Source organism: Oncorhynchus keta, chromosome 18 (genome assembly GCF_023373465.1).
Source record: "Oncorhynchus keta strain PuntledgeMale-10-30-2019 chromosome 18, Oket_V2, whole genome shotgun sequence".
Taxonomy (NCBI): Eukaryota; Metazoa; Chordata; class Actinopteri; order Salmoniformes; family Salmonidae; genus Oncorhynchus; species Oncorhynchus keta.
This window is the reverse complement of record NC_068438.1, coordinates 558,276-579,935: the sequence shown is the minus strand read 5'-3', so window position 1 is coordinate 579,935 and position 21,660 is coordinate 558,276. Positions and strand designations below refer to the sequence as shown.

The 21,660-nt window shown below is 40.5% G+C and overlaps 1 protein-coding gene across 2 annotated transcripts in view; it reads left to right on the top strand.

Moving 5' to 3' along the window:
• The window catches only part of LOC118397012 (ATP-binding cassette sub-family G member 1), a 39,322-nt gene extending 18,756 nt beyond the window's left edge, over positions 1-20,566 (top strand). For both annotated transcript variants that reach the window (XM_035791399.2, XM_035791398.2), the window contains exons 3-15: positions 1,020-1,137; positions 1,604-1,736; positions 3,572-3,622; positions 4,213-4,358; positions 11,643-11,766; positions 12,195-12,309; positions 12,604-12,749; positions 12,938-13,039; positions 13,451-13,619; positions 13,792-13,892; positions 14,668-14,826; positions 15,378-15,496; positions 17,263-20,566. In XM_035791399.2, coding sequence (XP_035647292.1) covers positions 1,020-1,137; positions 1,604-1,736; positions 3,572-3,622; positions 4,213-4,358; positions 11,643-11,766; positions 12,195-12,309; positions 12,604-12,749; positions 12,938-13,039; positions 13,451-13,619; positions 13,792-13,892; positions 14,668-14,826; positions 15,378-15,496; positions 17,263-17,491 — 1,712 coding nt within the window. In that variant the 3' untranslated portion in view covers positions 17,492-20,566. The remainder of the gene's footprint in view (positions 1-1,019; positions 1,138-1,603; positions 1,737-3,571; positions 3,623-4,212; positions 4,359-11,642; positions 11,767-12,194; positions 12,310-12,603; positions 12,750-12,937; positions 13,040-13,450; positions 13,620-13,791; positions 13,893-14,667; positions 14,827-15,377; positions 15,497-17,262) is intronic.
• The last annotated feature ends 1,094 nt before the right edge of the window (positions 20,567-21,660 follow it).

Here is a 21,660-nt window from a genome sequence, read left to right as displayed (position 1 = left end):
CCCCCCCGCCCCCCCAAAAACATACCCGTATTGGAATTAAGCCGTGAAATGAACAAGTTATGAACATGCCCTTCCTGAACCAGTCAATTACTGTCTGTGCAACCACTGTCTGTGCATGGCTTACACACTGTGTCCTCACAAGGGAGAGGTTACTAAAGTGCATCCTCTCCTAGCAGGGAATTACATTCCATTAAAAGAGGACAGAAAAGGTTGGAGGTATTTGTGTATCGCTCTGAAGGATTATACCAGAAAATCCAAATAAACTGGCAGCCACTGCAATCAACGGGATTAGCGTTCAGATGGTTGTGTCCATTAGATAAATAGCAGGTTACTATAGACCATTCCACTGGCTTTCTGCATGCTTATGGCTAGGCAATTATTCAATTTCCATTTTATTTACAGTGTTATCACATACGATAGATTAAGAGTGAGACACTCTAGTACTGAGACCATGGGTTGCACATTTCTGTTCTAGCCCAGCTCTAACACACCGGATCCAAATCATCAAGGTCATGAATTGGGTGTGCTAGTTCTGGGCTAGAACAGCAGTGTGTTCAAACAGAATAGATAAACGGCTCATTTTAAAATGTGAATTAATTCTAAAATGTATAACAATAACTTTATTTATAAAGCATATTTTATGAATGCAGCTCAAAGTGCTTTTCAATAAGCACCCCAAAAAAAGTGTGTGTTGATTTGAATCACTCCATGGGCATGTTTGGGTGGGAACCCGGCTAAAACCAGCTTGTTCTGGGGTCTGAAAGGTGAGCATGAGGAGATTTAAAATGTAATAGACACCCAACCAGATGGGTGCATTCACTCAGAAATACAATAAAATCCAAATACCCCCTTTTAACCCGAAACACAAAGAGGGTTTTATCCGAGGAGGAGAGAATGCATGGTTTGGACATTTAAGCAGGTTTAAGCAGATACTGTGTGAAGCTTAAAGCCTGAAGTGCCATTGTGAGGCTGATGGAGGGTTTTATATGGTTCTGCCTTCTTTTGTACCCGGCTCTTAGGTTACAAGACTCTGCTGAAAGGGATCTCTGGAAAATTCACCAGTGGCTGCCTGGTGGCCATCATGGGTCCCTCAGGAGCTGGGAAATCTACGCTGATGAACATTCTGGCCGGCTACAGGTGAGCCACAGGCCCGACACTTAACAACCAAGAGGTGTACAAGGACATTGATAGACGATTAACTTCTACTAACAAGTATCACGCCACACCCACAGTTCTGGGCATTAAAAAGTTGTCATTACAAAAAGCCTTGCTGCAGCTTGCTGTTACCTTGCTGTGACTCTTGCAGGGTGACGCCAAGCGCCAAGTTAATTCGAAATCATTTAACAATGACCCAAGTCATGAAATACATTTTTGAGAATGATTACTGTATGCATTTTTGAATATATTCAATTTTTATTGTATGTGTATGTTTTCAGGTTTTAAACTCTTTTAAACTTTGGAAATATGTGTTGTTCATTTTTACATGAATGTATTAGCTGTTCCCTATTGTTTCAATTGTTCATATTTCTTTTAAACCCAGAAATAAATAAATTATATCATATGGATCAAATGTGTAACCCAGGTATGGCTTTGCCCTCTGTAGAGAGACAGGGATGAAGGGGGAAATCTTGATCAATGGGCAGCCTCGTGACCTACGCTCTTTCAGGAAGGTCTCGTGCTACATCATGCAGGACGACATGCTTCTGCCTCACCTCACAGTACAGGAAGCCATGATGGTAATTTAAAAAAATTATATATTTAACCTTTATTTATCCAGGAAGTCCCATTGAGGCCAGAAGACCTCTTTTACAAAGGAGACCAGAGTGCAGGCCAGAGTGCAGGTCAATCGATTAAACACATTGCAGTGCATACACAATGCAATTGAATGCTTCTTGAAGTAAACAATAGGTTAATTAAAAAAAAAAATCACTTATCTAACCAGGTAGGCCAGTTGAGAACAAGTTCTCATTTACAACTGCGACCTGGCCAAGATAAAGCAAAGCAGTGCGACAAAAACAACAACACAGAGTTACATATGGGATAAACAATCGTATAGTCAATAACACAATGGAAAAATATGTGTACAGTGTGTGTAAATGAAGTAAGGAGGTAAGGCAATCGATAGGCCAATAGTGGTGAAGTAATTACAATTTAGCAATTTACACTGGAGTGATATATGTGCAGATGAGGATGTGTAAGTAGAAATACTGGTGTGCAAAAGAGCAGAAAAACATATGGGGATGAGGTAGGTAGTTGGTTGGATGGGCTATTTACAGATGGGCTGTGTACAACTGCAGCGATCGGTAAGCTGCTCTGACAGCTGACGCTTAAAGTTAGTGAGGGAGATATAAGTCTCCAACTTCAGTGATTTTTGCAATTTGTTCCAGTCATTGGCAGCAGTGAACTGGAAGGAAAGGTGGCCAAAGGAAGTGTTGGCTTTGGGGATGACCAGTGAAATATACCTGCTGGAGCGCGGGCTACGGGTGGGTGTTGCTATGGTGACCAGTGAGCTGAGATAAGCCGGAGCTTTACCTAGCAAAGACTTATAGATGACCTGGAGCCAGTGGGTTTGGAGACGAATATGTAGTGAGGACCAGCCAACGAGAGCATACAGGTCACAGTTGGGAGTAGTACAGTGGGACAAAAAAGTATTTCGTCAGCCACCAATTGTGCAAGTTCTCCCACTTAAAAAGATGAGAGGCCTGTAATTTTCATCATAGGTACACTTCAACTATGACAGACAAAATGAGAAAAATAAATCCAGAAAATCACATTGTAGGATTTTTAATGAATTTATTTGCAAAGTATGGTGGAAAATAAGTATTTAGTTAATAACAAAAGTTTCTCAATACTTTTTTATTTACCCTTTATGGCAATGACAGAGGTCAAATATTTTCTGTAAGTCTTCACAAGGTTTTCACACACTGTTGCTGGTATTTTGGCCCATTCCTCCATGCAGATATCTGCTGTGGGGGGTGCAGAGCTGTTGGCCGGTGTTGGTGTAGCCAGGCGGAAAGCATGGCCAGCCGTAGAAAAATGCTTATTGAAATTCTAAATTATCGTGGATTTATCAGTGGTGACAGTGTTTCCTAGTCTCATGGACTTTACAGTGTCCCAGAACATTTTGGAATTAGTGCTGCAGGATGCAAATTTCTGTTTGAATAAGCTAGCCTTTGCTTTCCTAACTGACTGTGTGTATTGGTTCCTGACTTCCCTGAAAAGTTGCATATCGCAGGGACTATTCGAAGCTAGTGCAGTACGCCACATGGTGTTTTTGTGCTGGTCAAGGGCAGTCTGGAGTGGAGTTAAACTGGTGAAATGTTTATAAAGCTGCAAATACAATGTATTAGAGCAGTCAGAATTCATTATTCCACATGATGTCTGTTCTACATAATGCATTTATATGTGACATGGTGCCCTTCTAAACTGTGTCTTTCTTCACATTGATAAGATACATCTTCTCTCTACATGGTTGCTTCTGAGACATGAAAGATTCTATGCATGTAGGCGTCGTTTCTCTTCTTTGGGACGCAGCCGTAGTGTGAACTAAATCTTACTCTCTCTCTGCTAGGTGTCTGCTAATCTGAAGCTCCAGGAAAAGGATGAGGGCAAGAGAGACATGGTGAGAGAGTTGCATGGGAACGGCTTCAGAATCTTCCCTCACCTTAATCTCGTACATGTTCCCTGACCCTCAAACTGGAAATGAGGACAAGTTACTATTTCAGCACTGGAGTTTTGCCACTAGTGCAGTCAGTACTGGCTTTAAACAGGCTGGAATGGATGTCATGTGAAATGATGATTGTGCCTGGGAAGGTGTATGTGTGTAGATGTTGCTACTAACCACTGATGCAGGGTCAGATATGATTTCCCCCCCATTATGTTTAAAAGGATCATTTGGGATTTTGCCAATGAAGCTCTTTATCTACTTCCCCAGAGGTAGATGACCTAGTGGATACTATTTGTATGTCTCTGTGTCCAGTATGAAAGAAGTTAGAGGTAGTTTCACTAGCCAATGCTAACTAGCGTTACCCATAGACTGTTAGTCATTGTGCTATCTGCTAGCTTGCTAGTAGTTACCCATAGACTTCCAGTCATTGCGCTAACTTTAGTTAGCATTGACCCTAGATCTGTGATTAATGTAGACATATGTCACGTTGCCAAGAGGGAGGGATGTGGTTATAGGTGTTTGTAATCCTCCTGTGTTGTTTTTAGGTGAGGGAGATCCTGACGGCCCTGGGCCTGCTTGAGTGTGCGAAAACCCGAACGTCACATCTATCAGGGGGGCAGAGGAAAAGGCTGGCTATCGCCCTGGAGCTTGTCAACAACCCTCCCGTCATGTTTTTTGACGAACCCACCAGGTCAGAAGCTCCCATTGCACATCGTATAGAAAACATGCATGTGTATCCGTGGCAAGGAAAGTCTTGACGTGACTATGGATTATAACGTGCCACTGTCTAAGCACACTGTACAGTCCATATTTTAGAGGCAATGCTATTCTTTCATGAGATGTACAAGGCAATATGACGTTGTTGAGTGCAGGTGTTAGTTGTGTTCCATTTTGTGTGTGTTTTTTTCAGTCTTGTTTGTGTCCCCACTGAAAGTAATCTGAAAGAAAAGGTTAACCTGTCCACTTTTTGGAACAGAGGATGCAATTGAATATCATCTCTCCCAGTTGGCTTCTGGTTAGGAAAGACTAGTCTCACCAGGGGACACAAATGAGTCCCAAAGTCCTTAATGGCCAAAAAGCAGCCATTTGTTTCCCTTTGGTTTACATTTGTACCATCTGTAGGGATGAGCCTACTCCTGAAGCTCACACACAAAATGTTGTCATTGCTCTACACAACATACTCCATAATGTCGAAGTGAAAAGAAAATTATACACTTTTTTTAAATTGATAAAAATTCAATAACAAAGAAATTGCCTAAATTAGTTAAGTAAAAAATTATTCTGACTACCCCTTCGTCTGTCCCTCATACATACAACATCTGTAAAGTCCGGCACCAACAGAGATGGCCGCCTCGCTTCGCGTTCTCATGTTCTTATTCATTCCTTTACACTTGTGTGTATAAGGTAGTTGTTGTGAAATTGTTAGATTACTTGTTAGATATTACTGCATGGTCGGAACTAGAAGCACAAACGTTTCACTACACTTGCATTAACATCTGCTAACCATGTGTATGTGACCAATAAAATGTGATTTGATTTGAGGTCCCTCAGTCAAGTTTTATTTTTATTTTTTATTTTTATTTCACCTTCATTTTTAACCAGGTAGGCTAGTTGAGAACAAGTTCTCATTTACAACTGCGACCTGGCCAAGATAAAGCATAGCAGTGTGAACAGACAGCAACACAGAGTTACACATGGAGTAAACAATAAACAAGTCAATAACACAGAAAAAAAGGGGAAAAAAGGAGTCTATATACATTGTGTGCAAAAGGCATGAGGAGGTCGGCGAATAATACATTTTTTAGCAGATTAACACGAGTGATAAATGATCAGATGGTCATGTGCAGGTAGAGATACTGGTGTGCAAAAGAGCAGAAATGTAAATAAATAAAAACAGTATGGGGATGAGGTATGTAAATTGGGTGGGCTATTTACCGATGGACTATGTACAGCTGCAGCGATCGGTTAGCTGCTCAGATAGCAGATGTTTAAAGTTGGTGAGGGAGATAAGTCTCCAACTTCAACGATTTTTGCAATTCGTTCCAGTCACAGGCAGCAGAGAACTGGAAGGAAAGGCGGCCAAATGAGGTGTTGGCTTTAGGGATGATCAGTGAGATACACCTGCTGGAGCGCGTGCTACGGGTGGGTGTTGCCATCGTGACCAGTGAACTGAGATAAGGCGGAGCTTTACTTAGCATGGAATTGTAGATGACCTGGAGCCAGTGGGTCTGGCGACGAATATGTAGCGAGGGCCAGCCGAATAGAGCATACAGGTCGCAGTGGTGGGTGGTATAAGGTGCTTTAGTAACAAAGCGGATGGCACTGTGATAAACTGCATCCAGTTTTCTGAGTAGAGTATTGGAAGCCATTTTGTAGATGACATCTCCGAAGTCGAGGATCGGTAGGATAGTCAGTTTTACTAGGGTAAGTTTGGCGGTGTGAGGGAAGGAGGCTTTGTTGCGAAATAGAAAGCCGATTCTAGATTTGATTTTGGATTGGAGATGTTTGATATGAGTCTGGAAGGAGAGTTTACAGTCTAGCCAGACACCTAGGTACTTATAGATGTCAACATATTCTAGGTCGGAACCATCCAGGGTGGTGATGCTTGTCGGGCGTGCGGGTGCAGGCAGCGAACAGTTGAAAAGCATGCATTTGGTTTTACTAGCGTTTAAGAGCAGTTGGAGGCCACGGAAGGAGTGTTGTATGGCGTTGAAGCTCGTTTGGAGGTTAGATAACACAGTGTCCAAGGAAGGGCCAGAAGTATACAGAATGGTGTCATCTGCGTAGAGGTGCATCAGGGAATCGCCCGCAGCAAGAGCAACATCATTGATATATACAGAGAAAAGAGTCGGCCCGAGAATTGAACCCTGTGGCACCCCCATAGAGACTGCTAGAGGACCGGACAACATGCCCTCCGATTTGATCTGTCTGCAAAGTAGTTGGTGAACCAGGCAAGGCAGTCATTAGCAAAACCGAGGCTACTGAGTCTGCCGATAAGAATATGGTGATTAACAGAGTCGAAAGCCTTGGCCAGGTCGATGTGAAGACGGCTGCACAGTACTGTCTTTTATCGATGGCGGTTATGATATCGTTTAGTACCTTGAGCGGGCTGAGGTGCACCCGTGACCGGCTCGGAAACCAGATTGCACAGCGGAGAATGTACGGTGGGATTCGAGATGGTCAGTGATCTGTTTATTGACTTGGCGTTCGAAGACCTTAGATAGGCAGGGCAGGATGGATATAGGTCTGTAACAGTTTGGGTCCAGGGTGTCTCCCCCTTTGAAGAGGCAGCTTTCCAGTCCTTGGGGGATCTCAGACGATATGAAAGAGAGGTTGAACAGGCTGGTAATAGGGGTTGCGACAATAGTGGCGGATAGTTTCAGAAATAGAGGGTCAGATTGTTAAGCCCAGCTGATTTGTACGGGTCCAGGTTTTGCAGCTCTTTCAGAACATCTGCCATCTGGATTTGGGTAAAGGAGAAGCTGCATTTCAAGTATTGCATTTCAAGCACAGATTCATCTACAAAGACTCATCTACAAAGACCAGGGAGCTTTTCGAAAGCCTCATAAAGAAGGGCAGTGATTGGGAGATGGGTAACAATAACAAATCAGACATTGAATATACTGTATCTTTAAGCATGGTCAAGTTAAAACTTCTTGTGACTCTCAAACCCGGATCCGGGAGCATAATCATAGCCTCAAACGAATTAGCATAACGCAGCGGACATATATACCCCTAGAAAATGTTCCTATTCATGAAAACCACAAATGAAATATATTGAGACACAGCTTAACCTTTTGTTAATCACACTGTCATCTCAAATTTTCAAAATATGCTTTACAGCCAACGCTAGACAAGCATTTGTGTAAGTTTATCATGGCATATTGCTATGCTATGCTAGGCTCTGCTGGCAGCAGGCAACATTTTCACGAAAATAAGGAAGGCAATCAAATTAAATAATTTACCTTTGAAGAACTTCGGATGTTTTCACTCAGGAGACTCCCAGTTAGATAGCAAATGTTCCTTTTTTCCCAAAATATTATTTTTGTAGGCGAAATAGCTCCCGTTTGTTCATCACACTTGGCTGAGAAATCGACCGGAAAATGCTGTCACTAGAACACCAAACTTTTTTCCAAATTAGCTCCATAATATCGACAGAAACATGGCAAACGTTGTTTAGAATCAATCCTCAAGGTGTTTTTAACATATCTATTCGATAACATATCCGTCAAGACAATTGGTTTCTCATAAGAAGCGATTGGAAAAATGGCTACCTCAGTATTTTACGCAAGATTTTCTGCGGGAGACATCATGTGACCACTTGCTAAATGTGGTCCCTTACGGCTATTCTTCAACATAAATGCGTAAAAAGACGTAGAAAACGTAAGCTCATTCGTAGCTCATTCACAGCCATATAAGGAGTCATTGGCATGAGGCAGTTTCAAAAAATGCGGCACTTCCTGATTGGATTTTTATCTGGGTTTCGCCTGTCACATCAGTTCTGTTGCACTCACAGACAATATCTTTGCAGTTTTGGAAACGTCAGAGTGTTTTCTATCCAAAGCTGTCAATTATATGCATAGTCGAGCATCTTTTCGTGACAAAATATCTTGTTTAAAACGGGAACGTTTTTTATCCAAAAATTTAAATCCTGCCCCCTAGTCGTAAAAGGTTAATAATTATGTTGTGGTTGGTGTTAAAACCACCCAGACACATCATAGATGCAGTTATCCTTCTGAACTGAGCTGCAGGACAGGAAGGAAACTGCTTAGGGATGTCACCATGAGGCCATTGGTGATTTTAAAACAGCTACAGAGTTCATTGGCTGCGATAAGAGAAAACTGAGGATGGATCAGCAGGTAGCCTAGTGGTTAGAGTGTTGGGCCAGTAACCGAGAGGTAGCTAGCTCGAATCCCCAAGCTGACAAGGTAAAACTATGTTGTTCTGCCCCTGAACAAGGCACTTAACCCACTGTTCCTAGGCCATAATTGTAAATAAGAACGTGTTCTTCACTGATTTGCCTCTTGAAATAAAGGTTAAATATCAGTAAGTATCAACAACAACTCCACAATATGAAAAGAAGAAGAATTTTTGTATGTATGCAAAAAGACACTAAAGTATTATTTCCAAGGAATACATTTTTTGGCCGAAATGCAAAGCTTTATGTTTGGGGCCAACACAACACAAGCATGGTGGTGGTGGCTGCAACATGGTATGGGTATGCTTGACATTGGCAAAGACTGGGGGAGTCTCTCAGGAGGAAAAGAAACGGGATGGAGCTAAGCACAGGCAAAATCCTAGAGGAAAACCTGCTTCAGTCTGCTTTACACCAGACACTGAGAGAGGATTTCACCTTTCAGCAGGACAATAACCTACAATGCAAAGCAAAATCTACACTGGAGTTGCTTACCAGGAAAATGATGAATGTTCCTGAGTGGCCAAGTTACAGTGTTTACTTAAATATGCTTAAAAATCTATGGCAAGACTTGAAAATTGCTGTCTAGCCATGATCCCTAACACCTTGACAAATATTGCACAATACAGATGTGTACTAAAGCTCTTATGAGACTTACCCAAGAAGACTCATGTATTGACTCCGGGGGGTGAAAATAATCCAGGTATATTCGTTTTATGTTTAATAAATCTCTTCCACTTTGACATTAGAGTATTTTGTGTAGGTCGTTGATAAAAAAAAAGACAATTCACCCATTACAATCTAAGCCTTGTCTAAGCCCGGAGATGGGGAAGGGTTCTACTAAGCTACAGTGGGGCAAACAAGTATTTAGTCAGCCACCAATTGTGCAAGTTCTCCCACTTAAAAAGATGAGAGAGGACTGTACTTTTCATCATAGGTACACTTCAACTATGACAGACAAAATTAGAAAAAAAATGTTGCCCAGCAACAACCCCAAAACATCACTGCTCTAGAGGAGATCTGCATGGAGGAATTGGCCAAAATACCAGCAACAGTGTGTGAAAACCTTGTGAAGACTTACAGAAAATGTTTGACCTCAGTCATTGCCAACAAAGGGTATATAACAAAGTATTGAGATAAACTTTTGTTATTGACCAAATACTTATTTTCCACCATAATTTGCATATAAATTCATAAAAAATCCTACAATGTGATTTTCTGGATTTTTTTTCTCATTTTGTCTGTCATAGTTGAAGTGTACCTATGATGAAAATGATAGGCCTCTCATCTTTTTAAGTGGGAGAACTTGCACAATTGGTGGCTGACTAAATACTTTTTTGCCCCACTGTATATGGAATTGTTTTAAGAAGGTCATACCAACGATACTTCCGCTATTTGATTTGGAATTTTAAGACCCCTTGAGGTATGATGGATGTCACTGTGTTTTGGGGGCCTACAATGCTGCAGAATTATTTTGGTACCCTTCCCCAGATCTGTGCTTCGACACAATCCTGTCTCAGAACTCTATGGACAATTCCTTCAACCTCATGGCTTGGTTTTTGCTCTGATATGCACTGTCAACTGTGGGATCTTATATAGACAGGTGTGTGCCTTTCCAAATCATGTCCAATCAATTGAATCAAGTTGTAGAAATATCTGAAGGATGATCAATGGAAACAGGATACATCTGAGCTCATTTTCAAGTCTCATAACAAAGGGTCTGAATACTTATGTAAATAAGGTGTTCTATTTTTTTTATTTGATCCATTTTAGATTAAGACTGTAACGTAACAAAATGTGCAATAGGTCAGGTGGTCTGAATAATTTCAGAATGCAATGTACTTCCAATAAAAAAAATGTAAACGTCCTAGAGCAACAACCATCATGTGCGTGTTCGTGAGTCTCACCTTTCCATAGAGGCGTCATAATACATAAGATTTTGTGAGAAGACCGATTTTCGGGATGTCTCATAGTCCAACAATCACCGCTCTTCTAGCTCTGTCACCTTTAACCGCAAGTGCCACATTGCGGTAGATTGAGACGGATCGAATGCAAAACAAAACTGATAACTCTAGTTTAAACTGATGGATTTGAATCGACTCTAGGGGGTTGAATCCATCTTAATCCCACTTTGTAACAGAAATCCAAAAGAAATCCAAGGCGGTTGTAGATTATCTATAGGCACTGTAAATATTCCAAGCATCTGAAATGGTGTCTTCTAAAGTCAATCTGACAACATATGGGACTGAGATAGGGCAGCTGGAAAGTCCCTGACAAATACAATCGATAAACAGCAGAGTACTGTAGAGCTACCACATTTGCTAACCTTACCATAAAAGTGGTCTTGTTATTTAAGGCTCAATGTTGTTTTTAGGGTACATTGTCCACTGTTAGTAGAGATAGAGATGTGTCTGAAACAGGATTTGGGTCCATTTGAATTGTCAGCCAATTCATGTAGAGTAGTAAACTGAAATTCCAATTCAATATTTGAGAAAACATTTTATTTTCAATGACTTCTCAATAAATCAAAAAGGAGAAACTATTTATTTTAAAATGTTAAAATTCCTTCCTGAATTGACTGACTTCAATTTGAATTGACCCTGGTCAAAAACTGGAATGATGTCATAGTTTTTGAGAGCAGCAGTGTGATACAACAAGTTAAGGGGATTTACTCCTGATGCCCATTCCTCTCTCAGTCACCTCTGACTGCTTAACTGCACTGTGATACACACTCAATCCAAAGAGTCTTCTCACCTGGTCAAAATCACTGACATATGATTCATATCAGTGTCCAGTGATAAGCCATTAGATCAGTTACAGAACATGTGTGCAGAAAAAAACATGTTAACTTCAGTAGCTCACGTTAGTGTTTGTTGCTTTGTCATATAGTGCAAGTTTATGCAATGTGCTGGAGTCCTTCTACCAGTTCACTTCACTAGTTTGCTTCTCCTCCATATTGATGATCTAAGATGTTACTTTAGGTGTACAAAAGCAAATCTATTCTTTGCTTTGACATTGTCCACCATATACTAACCTTGGCCCCTATACCCTGTTTTGCAGTGGCCTGGACAGTTCCTCCTGCTTCCAGGTGTTGTCTATGCTGAAGGCCCTGGCCCATGGTGGCCGCACCGTCATCTGCACCATCCACCAGCCCAGCGCCAAGCTCTTTGAGCTCTTCAACAAGGTCAGCCTCCAACCTGGCCTTCTGTTAGCCTGAGTCCCAGATCTGTTTGAGTTGTCTTACCAACTCCTACGCCATTGGCATGAAAAACATAAACAGATCTGGGACTCAGGCTAGCCTAATGCATGGGAATCAATGAAAGGCACAATTATACCAAAGGATCACAGTTGGAAATTAGATATGTAGCTAGCTATACATGTGGCACAATACTTATGCATGGTCCCCAACAAATAAACAAATCAACAGGCTAATTTAGTTGTTTAACAAAGTAAAAACAAACTGTGTATGCTTGGTATATACAGTACCTAGTGTGACTAACCTTTTCCCCTAATGTCAATGATTCCAATACTATTTTGATAACTAAATGAATGGTCTGCTAAATGAATGTACTGTATCCTGATTGCTTCGTGCCCCTGTGTTTCCCTCCCTAGCTGTATGTCCTTAGTCAGGGCCAGTGTATCTACAGAGGGAATGTACCTAACCTGGTCACCTATCTTAGAGAGCTGGGGCTCAACTGCCCAACGTACCACAACCCTGCAGACTTTGGTGAGAAACTCTTACCAGTTTAATAAGAAACAAGTAAAGTGTGTTGTCATCATTGTTATAATAACCGTATTTGCACATGCATATCAGTGTATTCAGGAATCTGCCTTATTTTCTGAGAATAACTGTCCCAGGAAGTTATTTTAGTATACTTTGGTATAAAGCGTTCTCGAAACTATTCTTTCTATTAGTTCAACTGAAAATACATTTTCTCAGAATAGCTTTTACAGATGGTTCCCATGCAATAATCACTGGGCTTTCTGTGACATGCGTACCTCTCTCTCCATTTGATCCCAGTGATGGAGGTGGCGTCTGGGGAGTACGGAGATCAGACGGTGCGTCTGGTGAAGGCCGTGCAGGAGAGGAAATGTGAGCAGGTCTACAAGACAGACATGAACAATGGACCCCTCAATCCCTTCCTGTGGCACAAGTCGTCTGAGGAGGTAAAGGGGGGATTAGTGTATTACTACAGCTCTCAATGGGTTGAAATTAAGAATCTCACTGAAGTTATATTTTCAGAGTCAAAGCATTTAATTTCAATGTTTCAGGAAATTTATGTTGAGAAGTCTTAGCACTTCAGGTTGTTCAGTCTCTGTTTCTCTCTCTCTATGTTGCTCTCCAATCCTTTCAGGACTCGTCTTCCGGTGAGGGCTGCCACAGTTTCTCGGCCAGTTGTCTGACTCAGTTCTGCATCCTGTTCAAAAGGACGTTTCAAAGCATTATTAGAGATACGGTAAGACACACTGCCACCTACTGTTTTGTTTTTATACGGCAAACAGCTTCCTTTTTAAAATAGCCAAATGTTATGTAATGAACCCAAAACATTTTAATATGATTCAAAAGCAAATGAAAAGGATAAGAGGAAAAAACTAAGTTCAACAAATTGATATGAGAATGTCATAACACAAACAAAAACTAGATCATAGCCATTCCATTTTCCCTCTTCCTCTCTGCCCTCCTTCCTCTCAATCAAATATATTTTATAAAGCCAAATGTATTTTTACATCAGCAGTTGTCACAATGTGCTTTACATATACCTGGCATAAAACCCCAAAGAGCAAGCAATGCAGATGCAGAAGCGCAATGGATAGGAAATTATATAAACAAAAAAATGTTCTCTTTTTCTCCTGTTCTGGTCCTACAGGTGCTGACTCACCTAAGAATCTGCTCTCACATTGGAATTGGGATTCTGATTGGCCTGCTCTACCTGGGCATCGGCAACGACGCCAAGAAAGTGCTCAGCAACTCTGGCTTCCTCTTCTTCTCCATGCTCTTCCTCATGTTTGCTGCTCTAATGCCTACTGTTCTGACCTGTGAGTATTCTCTGATCTTCTTACTGACAGGCATCTGCGTGCATTGATTTAGTGCATGAAGTCGGAAGCCATTGCATACAGTATGTTAGGAGTAGACTGTGCTGGGATTTACCTTGGCTCTGATTACTTAAATGAGATTACTATGACGCTGTTTCCTCCGTCTCTAATGCAGTCCCTTTAGAGATGGGAGTTTTCCTAAGAGAGCACTTGAACTACTGGTACAGTCTGAAGGCTTACTATCTGGCCAAGACTATGGCGGACCTCCCCTTCCAGGTAATTACAAATGTCACATAGAACTCTGGAGGGTCATTTTCAGTAGTTTTGTATCCCAAAAAAGGTCTACGTTGGTATTTCATCAAAATGTAAAAGACAAGAGAAACAAACAAAAACATTATGATTCTATCATTCACTGAAAAGAGCAAAGGTATTGATTGTAACTCAAGTAACCTGTTATGGGAGCTCAAAGTGGCTTTAGCATTAAAGTGGCTTTAGCATCAAAGCAATTCTGTCTGTCAGATTTGGACAAATCCCACAACAACATTACATAAGGAGGCTTTACGCGTCACCAGACATCGCCCTGTGCTCTAAATTTAAAGTGACGAAGGTTTACTGCATGCTTTCATTTATTGTATTGAATTTGTATTGTATAGCATCTAATTTGGCTTTTTTCAACAATTTCAAAATGATTATTTCAAAGCACAAATATCTTGGCCTTTATTCTCCACATGAAGAAAAGTGTTTTAGTTTGATGTTTTAATGATACTCAATGTGTTTTCCATGGTGTGATATTGTTGGCTGAACATGAGGAATGTGAGGTGGCCGTATCACAATCTTAGATAACAACAGCTTCTCCCGCTGTTGTGCCCTTCAGCAAGGCACTTAACCACCTAGACAACCCTGGGGTGCTGCACTGACACTATCCTTACAATCTGTCAATGTGTGGTTGGGCTTGTGTGGAACTGTACGTGCGTGTGCATGAAAGAAAAGCTGACAGGACAAATGTGTCCACAAATTGACAATCAAGTATTTGTCTTATTTTGCTTCACAGATAGTGTTCCCAGTCGCCTACTGCAGCATCGTCTACTGGATGACGTCCCAGCCGCCTGACGCTGTGCGTTTCATCCTTTTCTTGGCCCTGGGAGTCCTCACCTCTCTTGTGGCTCAGTCTCTGGGCCTGCTGATAGGAGCGGCTTCCACCTCTCTACAGGTACATCCTCCATCCAATGCTAACACGCAATAATAACTGCTACCCCTATTGTTTGCAGCTTGAGATTTGCAAATAAACTCTATTGTGACCATTCCAGCAGAGTATTGATATTATTAGCAAATTATGGCTGAGTATTGATATTACTTGCTCTTAAAAAATATATTTTGTGCTTGTGGCTGGTCTAAGGGTAGTGCCACCCCGTACCACATATGCCCCTAGAGGCAGCGTTTCAATCCCCTGTTCCACCTTCCACTCTCTCTACTGTATTCCTCTCTTCTGTCCCCCCCATCTACATTTATATCTGTAAATACAACTTTTTAGAATTAAACAAATATTTATACATATATTTTTAACTGTATTTCCTGGTACAATCACACCAACCACATTGTATTTACACAGTACCCACCTGTAGTATATGAATATAATTCTATGTTTCTCAGAGTGGTACCCAGTTTTATTCTAAGCAGACACTATGAACCGCAGTATCTTCATGTAACATGGTGACAGTGAGTCACGTCCTGCCTCTGATGTTGCGCTTGTCCATGTCTCAGGTTGCCACGTTTGTAGGTCCGGTGACTGCCATACCCGTGCTGCTTTTCTCTGGCTTCTTCGTCAGTTTCGACACAATTCCGTGGTATCTTCAGTGGATGTCATACCTTTCATATGTCAGGTATAAATCGTTTTTCAGATACTTTTTCCTGAGCATGTGACCTGCCCCTAATACTGAGAAAGTGGCATGTAATTCAGCACTTGAACAGTAGGGGAAAGGGGGGTATGTTGAGCCAAAGGGTTAATTCACCACCCCTTGTTTCTAGGAAACCATACACAAAATGAATCATGCGACCAAAGAAGTGGTAATCATTTCATGAAGTCTGTGACAGAAGAAACCATGTGGAAAAAGTGATAAGCAAGTTATGTCCAAAAAACTGATTTTCCCAAAGTCAAATTAATTTGTGTTATAGATTTCATGATGCTTGTATCTAAACCAAAGTACATTGTTTCATACAATCAGTTGAGGTCTATATAAGCTACAATATGAGGTCCTAAACCTAGCATGAAAGTGCATCCTTGTAACTGTGTGGGCTAATAGTCAAAATGTCAGTTTAACACATAATATGCATTTTTATTTTTGCATTCTGTCATGCATATGAATTCAAGAGTGCATTTGTATTGTTACAGAGCCGACATAATCATGCGCCGTGTACACAAATGTAAAACAAGCCGGGGTCTAGTCCCCATTGAGGTTCTTGACAGAGCAGCCAAAGAAGTGAGAAAAGTGAAGTCCATTTGAGCAGCAGCAAGGGATGAAAAAAATAGACTTAATGACACTAAAGAGGTACATTGGGAGAAAAAAAAAACGGACATGCATCTGTCCGAAAGGGAGGCTATGATAGAAGAGCAGAGGCACACAAGGTCTTATTGGATGACATGGAGTCTGGCACTGGGCCAATCGTGTCTCCCGGTTGCAGATGGCTACAACACGGTAGCTTGCATGCGGTAGTTTGCATGCGAAGCAGTGCCTTAGACTGCTGCGACACTTGGAGGCCCACCCTATGCTTAACTTACCCCATACCAGGGTGCCAAGTGACCACATTTTTTGGACAAGCTATGTTTTCAAAACTGTTATGTTTACATGAATTTGGATTATTTCCAGGGATACACAACATCCTGAAATATATGTAGATATCTTTCTTAGAAATAATTATATATACACACTGAACAAAGAATATAAATGCAACATGCAACAATTTAAAAGATTTTACTGAGTTACAGTTCATATGAGGAAATCAGTCAATTAAAATGTATTCATTAGGTTCTAATCTATGGATTTCAGGTGACTGTTGGTCACAGATACCTTTTTTAAAAAATGGCCCTCACAATGGGCCTCAGGATCACGTCACGGTATTTCTGTGCATTCAAATTGCCATTGCGTTTGTTGTCCGTAGCTTATATCTGCCCATACAGTACCATAACCTCACTGCCACCATGGGGCACTCTGTTCACAACGTTGACATCGGCAAACCGCTCGGCCCACACAACGCCATACACATGGTCTGCTGTTGTGAGGCCAGTTGGACATACTGTCAAATTCTCTAAAATTAAATTGGAGGCAGCTTATGGTAGAGAAATGAATGTTAAATTCTCTGGCAAAAGCTCTGATGAATGTTCGCAGTCAGCATGCCAATTGCACACTCCCTCAAAACCTTGAGACATTTGTGGCATTGTTGTGTGACAAAACTGCATATGGAACATTTCTGGGATCTTTTATTTCAGCTCATGAAACATGGGACCAACACTTTACATGTTCCATTTATATTTTTGTTCGGTGTATTTCCATTGACGTAGGGATGCTGAATGTAAGACATGTCTCAACTTACCCCACTTACTGTTCATCCTCTTTAGCAGCACCATAAAGCAGTTCCTATTATTTTGTAGGTATGGCTTTGAAGGTGTCATCCTCTCCATCTATGGCCTGGACCGGGAGGACCTCCACTGCAACAAGGATGAAACATGCCATTTCCAGAAGTCGGAGGCCATCTTGAAAGAGCTTGACGTGGAAGATGCCAAACTGTACCTTGACTTCATAGTGCTTGGCATGTTCTTTGTGAGCCTCCGCCTCCTCGCATACTTTGTGCTGCGCTATAAGATCAGTGCAGAGAGGTAGACTGGAGAGTGAGGGTAGGAGGAAGAAGGCCTAGATCGCTTGCATGCTGGAATACTGCTTCTGGAGACCTCCAGGCAGTGACCAGAAACACACCATGCACACTGCAGAAATTATGGGTACACTATGTGGCGGTGGCACGAAAGGGCTGGATTTTGACACTTGACTGGCCAATCAGAACATTCTCCATGGCTAAATATGTGGTTGCTTTACAGTCTTTTATGTTTTGCATTGTCATCAACGCCAATTTGAATGTCAGTCCGCTATAGCCTAGTTTGTTAAATAGCCTATAGAAACAAACTAACTAAATGTAGGCCTACCCATCTTTCCTAAATATATTGAACATGTTGGCAGTCCACATTGCTCTATGTAATTGCATTGCTTCAATATGGAAATATATTATCACACTGATATGAGCTAGGCCTACTGTAAATGTCATTATGGCTGAGCCATGGACATGCCAAACGTTGTCAATAAGCAAGATGTAATTCACTATTGACGAGGCCTAAAAAGAGTGAATCATTCTAATCAAATTCTAATCAAAAGAAAAAGTTGTTTTAAGTAGGCTGTCTAAATACATGTTTAAATGTTTTGTAGTAAACAAGTGTTTCCAATGACATCATCAACCAATTAGTAGACCATTAGTAGGCAATGTTTACTCACAATTGGTCAAAATCACATTATGCACACTGATGATGTCATTGGAAACACTTATCTTCCCCTATCTTTTTTTTTTTACAACAAAACATAGAAACTCACCATTTTCACATGTTGATGTTGGGGTGATGATGAATATGAAGTTGGAAAAAATGTGTTGTTTCCCTTTAAGGGTAGACTACAGGATGGCTTGGTTTGTAATCATATGAAACGGAAAACAAGCAATTGTTACAGGAAAATAAGTTCTAAAGGGTCACCAGCATTATCTCATCTCTCCTTTCATGATGGGCGTATGGACACAAGTAGCCTGCCTGGAGTTTATTTTTATTTTTACGCACGTCCAAAACGGGAGCTGGCTAAAATAACATACATATATACATACATACATATATTATATAAGGGGATGTCCACTTACTGTTTTTTTCTGTTTTTCCGCTCCCAAACGTTCATTTTTAATTAAGCTTTGTTGGTTAAGATGTATTTCAAAGCGGTCTCACTAGCGAAACCCTTTATTGTTAGGCTTGGCTACTTGGCGAACGCATTGGGCAGGACAAAACAACTGCCTTCATTGAGAGGAAGGGAGGACTATGCACAATTTTTAATCAAATGAAACCAAATGAGAAAACATATCCTCTCTTCTTCCATGAGTATAAGGGTCACAGCTGGATAGGTTGCGCTTCAGCTCACAAAATCCTTGCCATTACCAACCGCAAAGACCGGCTTTTCATTGGTCTTAAGTCTCCCGATATGCGCTGCATGAAATTGTCACTTTTGAACTTGTTTTCATGGGCACGCCTAAAATATTTACACAGCGCAAGCAAGCTGATATTAGACTGATGCGCTGCTGAACCTGGCACATGGGGTGGAAAACGCCAAAGCGACAGTTTTTACATGCTGAATTTGTGCGTTTGGCACTTGTGCCGCGTAGCTCCAGCCGAAAATAGAGCTTATTCTCTTTTGATAGGTTTACTCCCTGTGAAAAGGAAATTATATGACCTCATGGCATCTTGTCATTCATTATACATGGCTTTCATTTGTTTACCATAGTGAGAGGAACATGCACTGGCCACATGTGTAAACCTCAAAAATAGTGGAATGAATAGCAAAGGAATGCATTAAAGGGATAGTTCACCCAAATTAAATTAATTAAAAAATTACATTGGTTTACCATTACCCTGTAAGTAGTCTATGGACAAGTTAAGACAGCAATCCATGCTTTGGTTTTGTTTATTTGACCACTGTCTCCAAATGCTAACTTTTTAGCATTCATGTCATAATTACAATATGTCGTTAGGGTGAACTATCCTTTTAAGTTGCGAATTGGGCATTAAAACGATGTACAGGTTGCATAACATAACAGCAGAACTGCATGAAACAAATGAAGCTGCTTAATCTCTTTAGTGGTTTACTTATATGGCCTGAAAAATAAACTTTATATTTTTAATTATCAGTAGAAAGTATGATGAATTTTAAAAAAAACTTAAACAAATTACACACTCTACATAATGTGATACTGCAAATATCAATGCAAAACCTTTTGTAAAACATGATAATATGCTTTTGTAGATTGGTATGTTTTTGTCATTACTTTATTTTGTGTTGCAATATTTCACACACAGAGGTTGAAACTCTAATAAAACACTGCAGAGGAAATGTTGCATGTTACACTATTTCAAAGCTATGTTTTAATGGCAGTGTTATGAACATGTTTTCAGTACATAGGATAGTATTATTAAATATGTTTAATTGGCTTGCTGGGGAGGAGGCTTTAAAAGTTTAATGTTTAGACAAACCCCACTCTGAAGTTCTGAACTCATTGGAACAGCTTTCTATCAAGAATGTGGGGCATTACCAAATTATTTTTTGTACATTGGTTTGTTTTTCCAATTGTTTAGCTTTTCCTCCTTTGAATCCCCTTTATATCTACACGATACACTGATTATACAAAACATTAAAAACACCCACCTAATATTGAGTTGCACCTCCTCCCTTTCTTCAACAGAACAGCCTCAATTTGTTGAGCCATGGACTCTAATGTATCAAAGCTTAAAAATCCCTCTTTAACCTGTCTCCTCCCCTTCGTCTACATTGATTGAAGTGGATTGAACAAGTGACATCAATAAGGGATCATAGCTTTCACCTGGTCAGTCTGTCATGGAAAGAGCAGGTGTCCTTAATGTTTTGTATACTCAGTGTAGTTTACCTCATGGTAAACTGCAGACCCTTTTATCTACCAATAATGTTTTTTATCTTCCATAATGTTTTGTAGGTCGATTCTTGCATCAAACTAAAGCTGTATTTGAATAATGTTCAAATAAGTGTTGAGATACTCAGTTTATAGCTCATATTTTCTGCAACGTGTGAACTGTTACGTACTGACATTTTAGATGAATGAAATTAATAAAGTTGCAATATTTTTCACATGGCCTGTCTTGATTAGTCTATTTATATCCCCACATAATTGTATTGGGTACTAGGGGTGGGTTATTAGGTTTCACACACTCAAAAACAAACATGACAGATCAACATGCCAGACAAAAAACATCCAGGACAAACTCAACCTGATAGGCACACATTTCTATGTTGATGACATCTAAACAATGATAAAGTAACCATCCTCATGGTTTTATTATTTTGAAGTTCATTGAATGCCAAACATTTCAATTCATTACATTCTTTTTAGCACCCTTTAAGCATGCTTGCCCTTATCTTTCTCTCAGAACTTCAAATTCTCATTGATGTGAGCAGGCGGTTTCAGGACAGGAAGATGATGTCTACCTACCTTGCTCATTAGTAGTAATTCAAAGGGTAAACGATCCAAAGACAGTATTTTTACATTTCTGAACAATATCTCAGTTTTTTATGCCCCATGGGATCCTTGTTATTCATCAGTAAATGTAATCCAACCACTGTCTAAACAGGGCACTTCCTCTTTTGGCTTATTTGGATAGGCTAAGAGAACTATAACAGAAAAGTCATTTCCAACATATGATTGCTTGTAGATTGAGTACATTTTGTCTGGGATCTTTTGATAGGTGATTGTATGTTTTCAAAGTAGCACGGAATAGATAACGGTACACATGATGTAATCTATTATGGCAGGGAATAGAAAACAAATGTGTATGGCTGCATTTCAGATTTATTTTTGAACATTAGGACCTACAGTAGAAGGAAATGTTTTCTGTCTGGTGCTTTAGCGTTTGAGCGAGAGAGAGAGAAGGAGAACTCTGGGTTTTCAGTGAATTTATGTAAATCAACGAGGCTCATTTGAATTTCCTGCAGCACAGGAATATTCTTTGCGACAACCGCGTGATCAAATAAGGATAGGCTCTGTCCCACTTTGTGCAATCATCAAACTCGAGGATCGCTCAGTGATGTGTAGGACACCCATGCATGTACCACAACATATCACCAGATGGCATAATTATCAAACGAATCAGTTTGCCCACAATACAAACCCCAAACTGGCCACCAAACGCAACCATTTTTCTATGTAGTTTGGCTTCGTGGAGTTT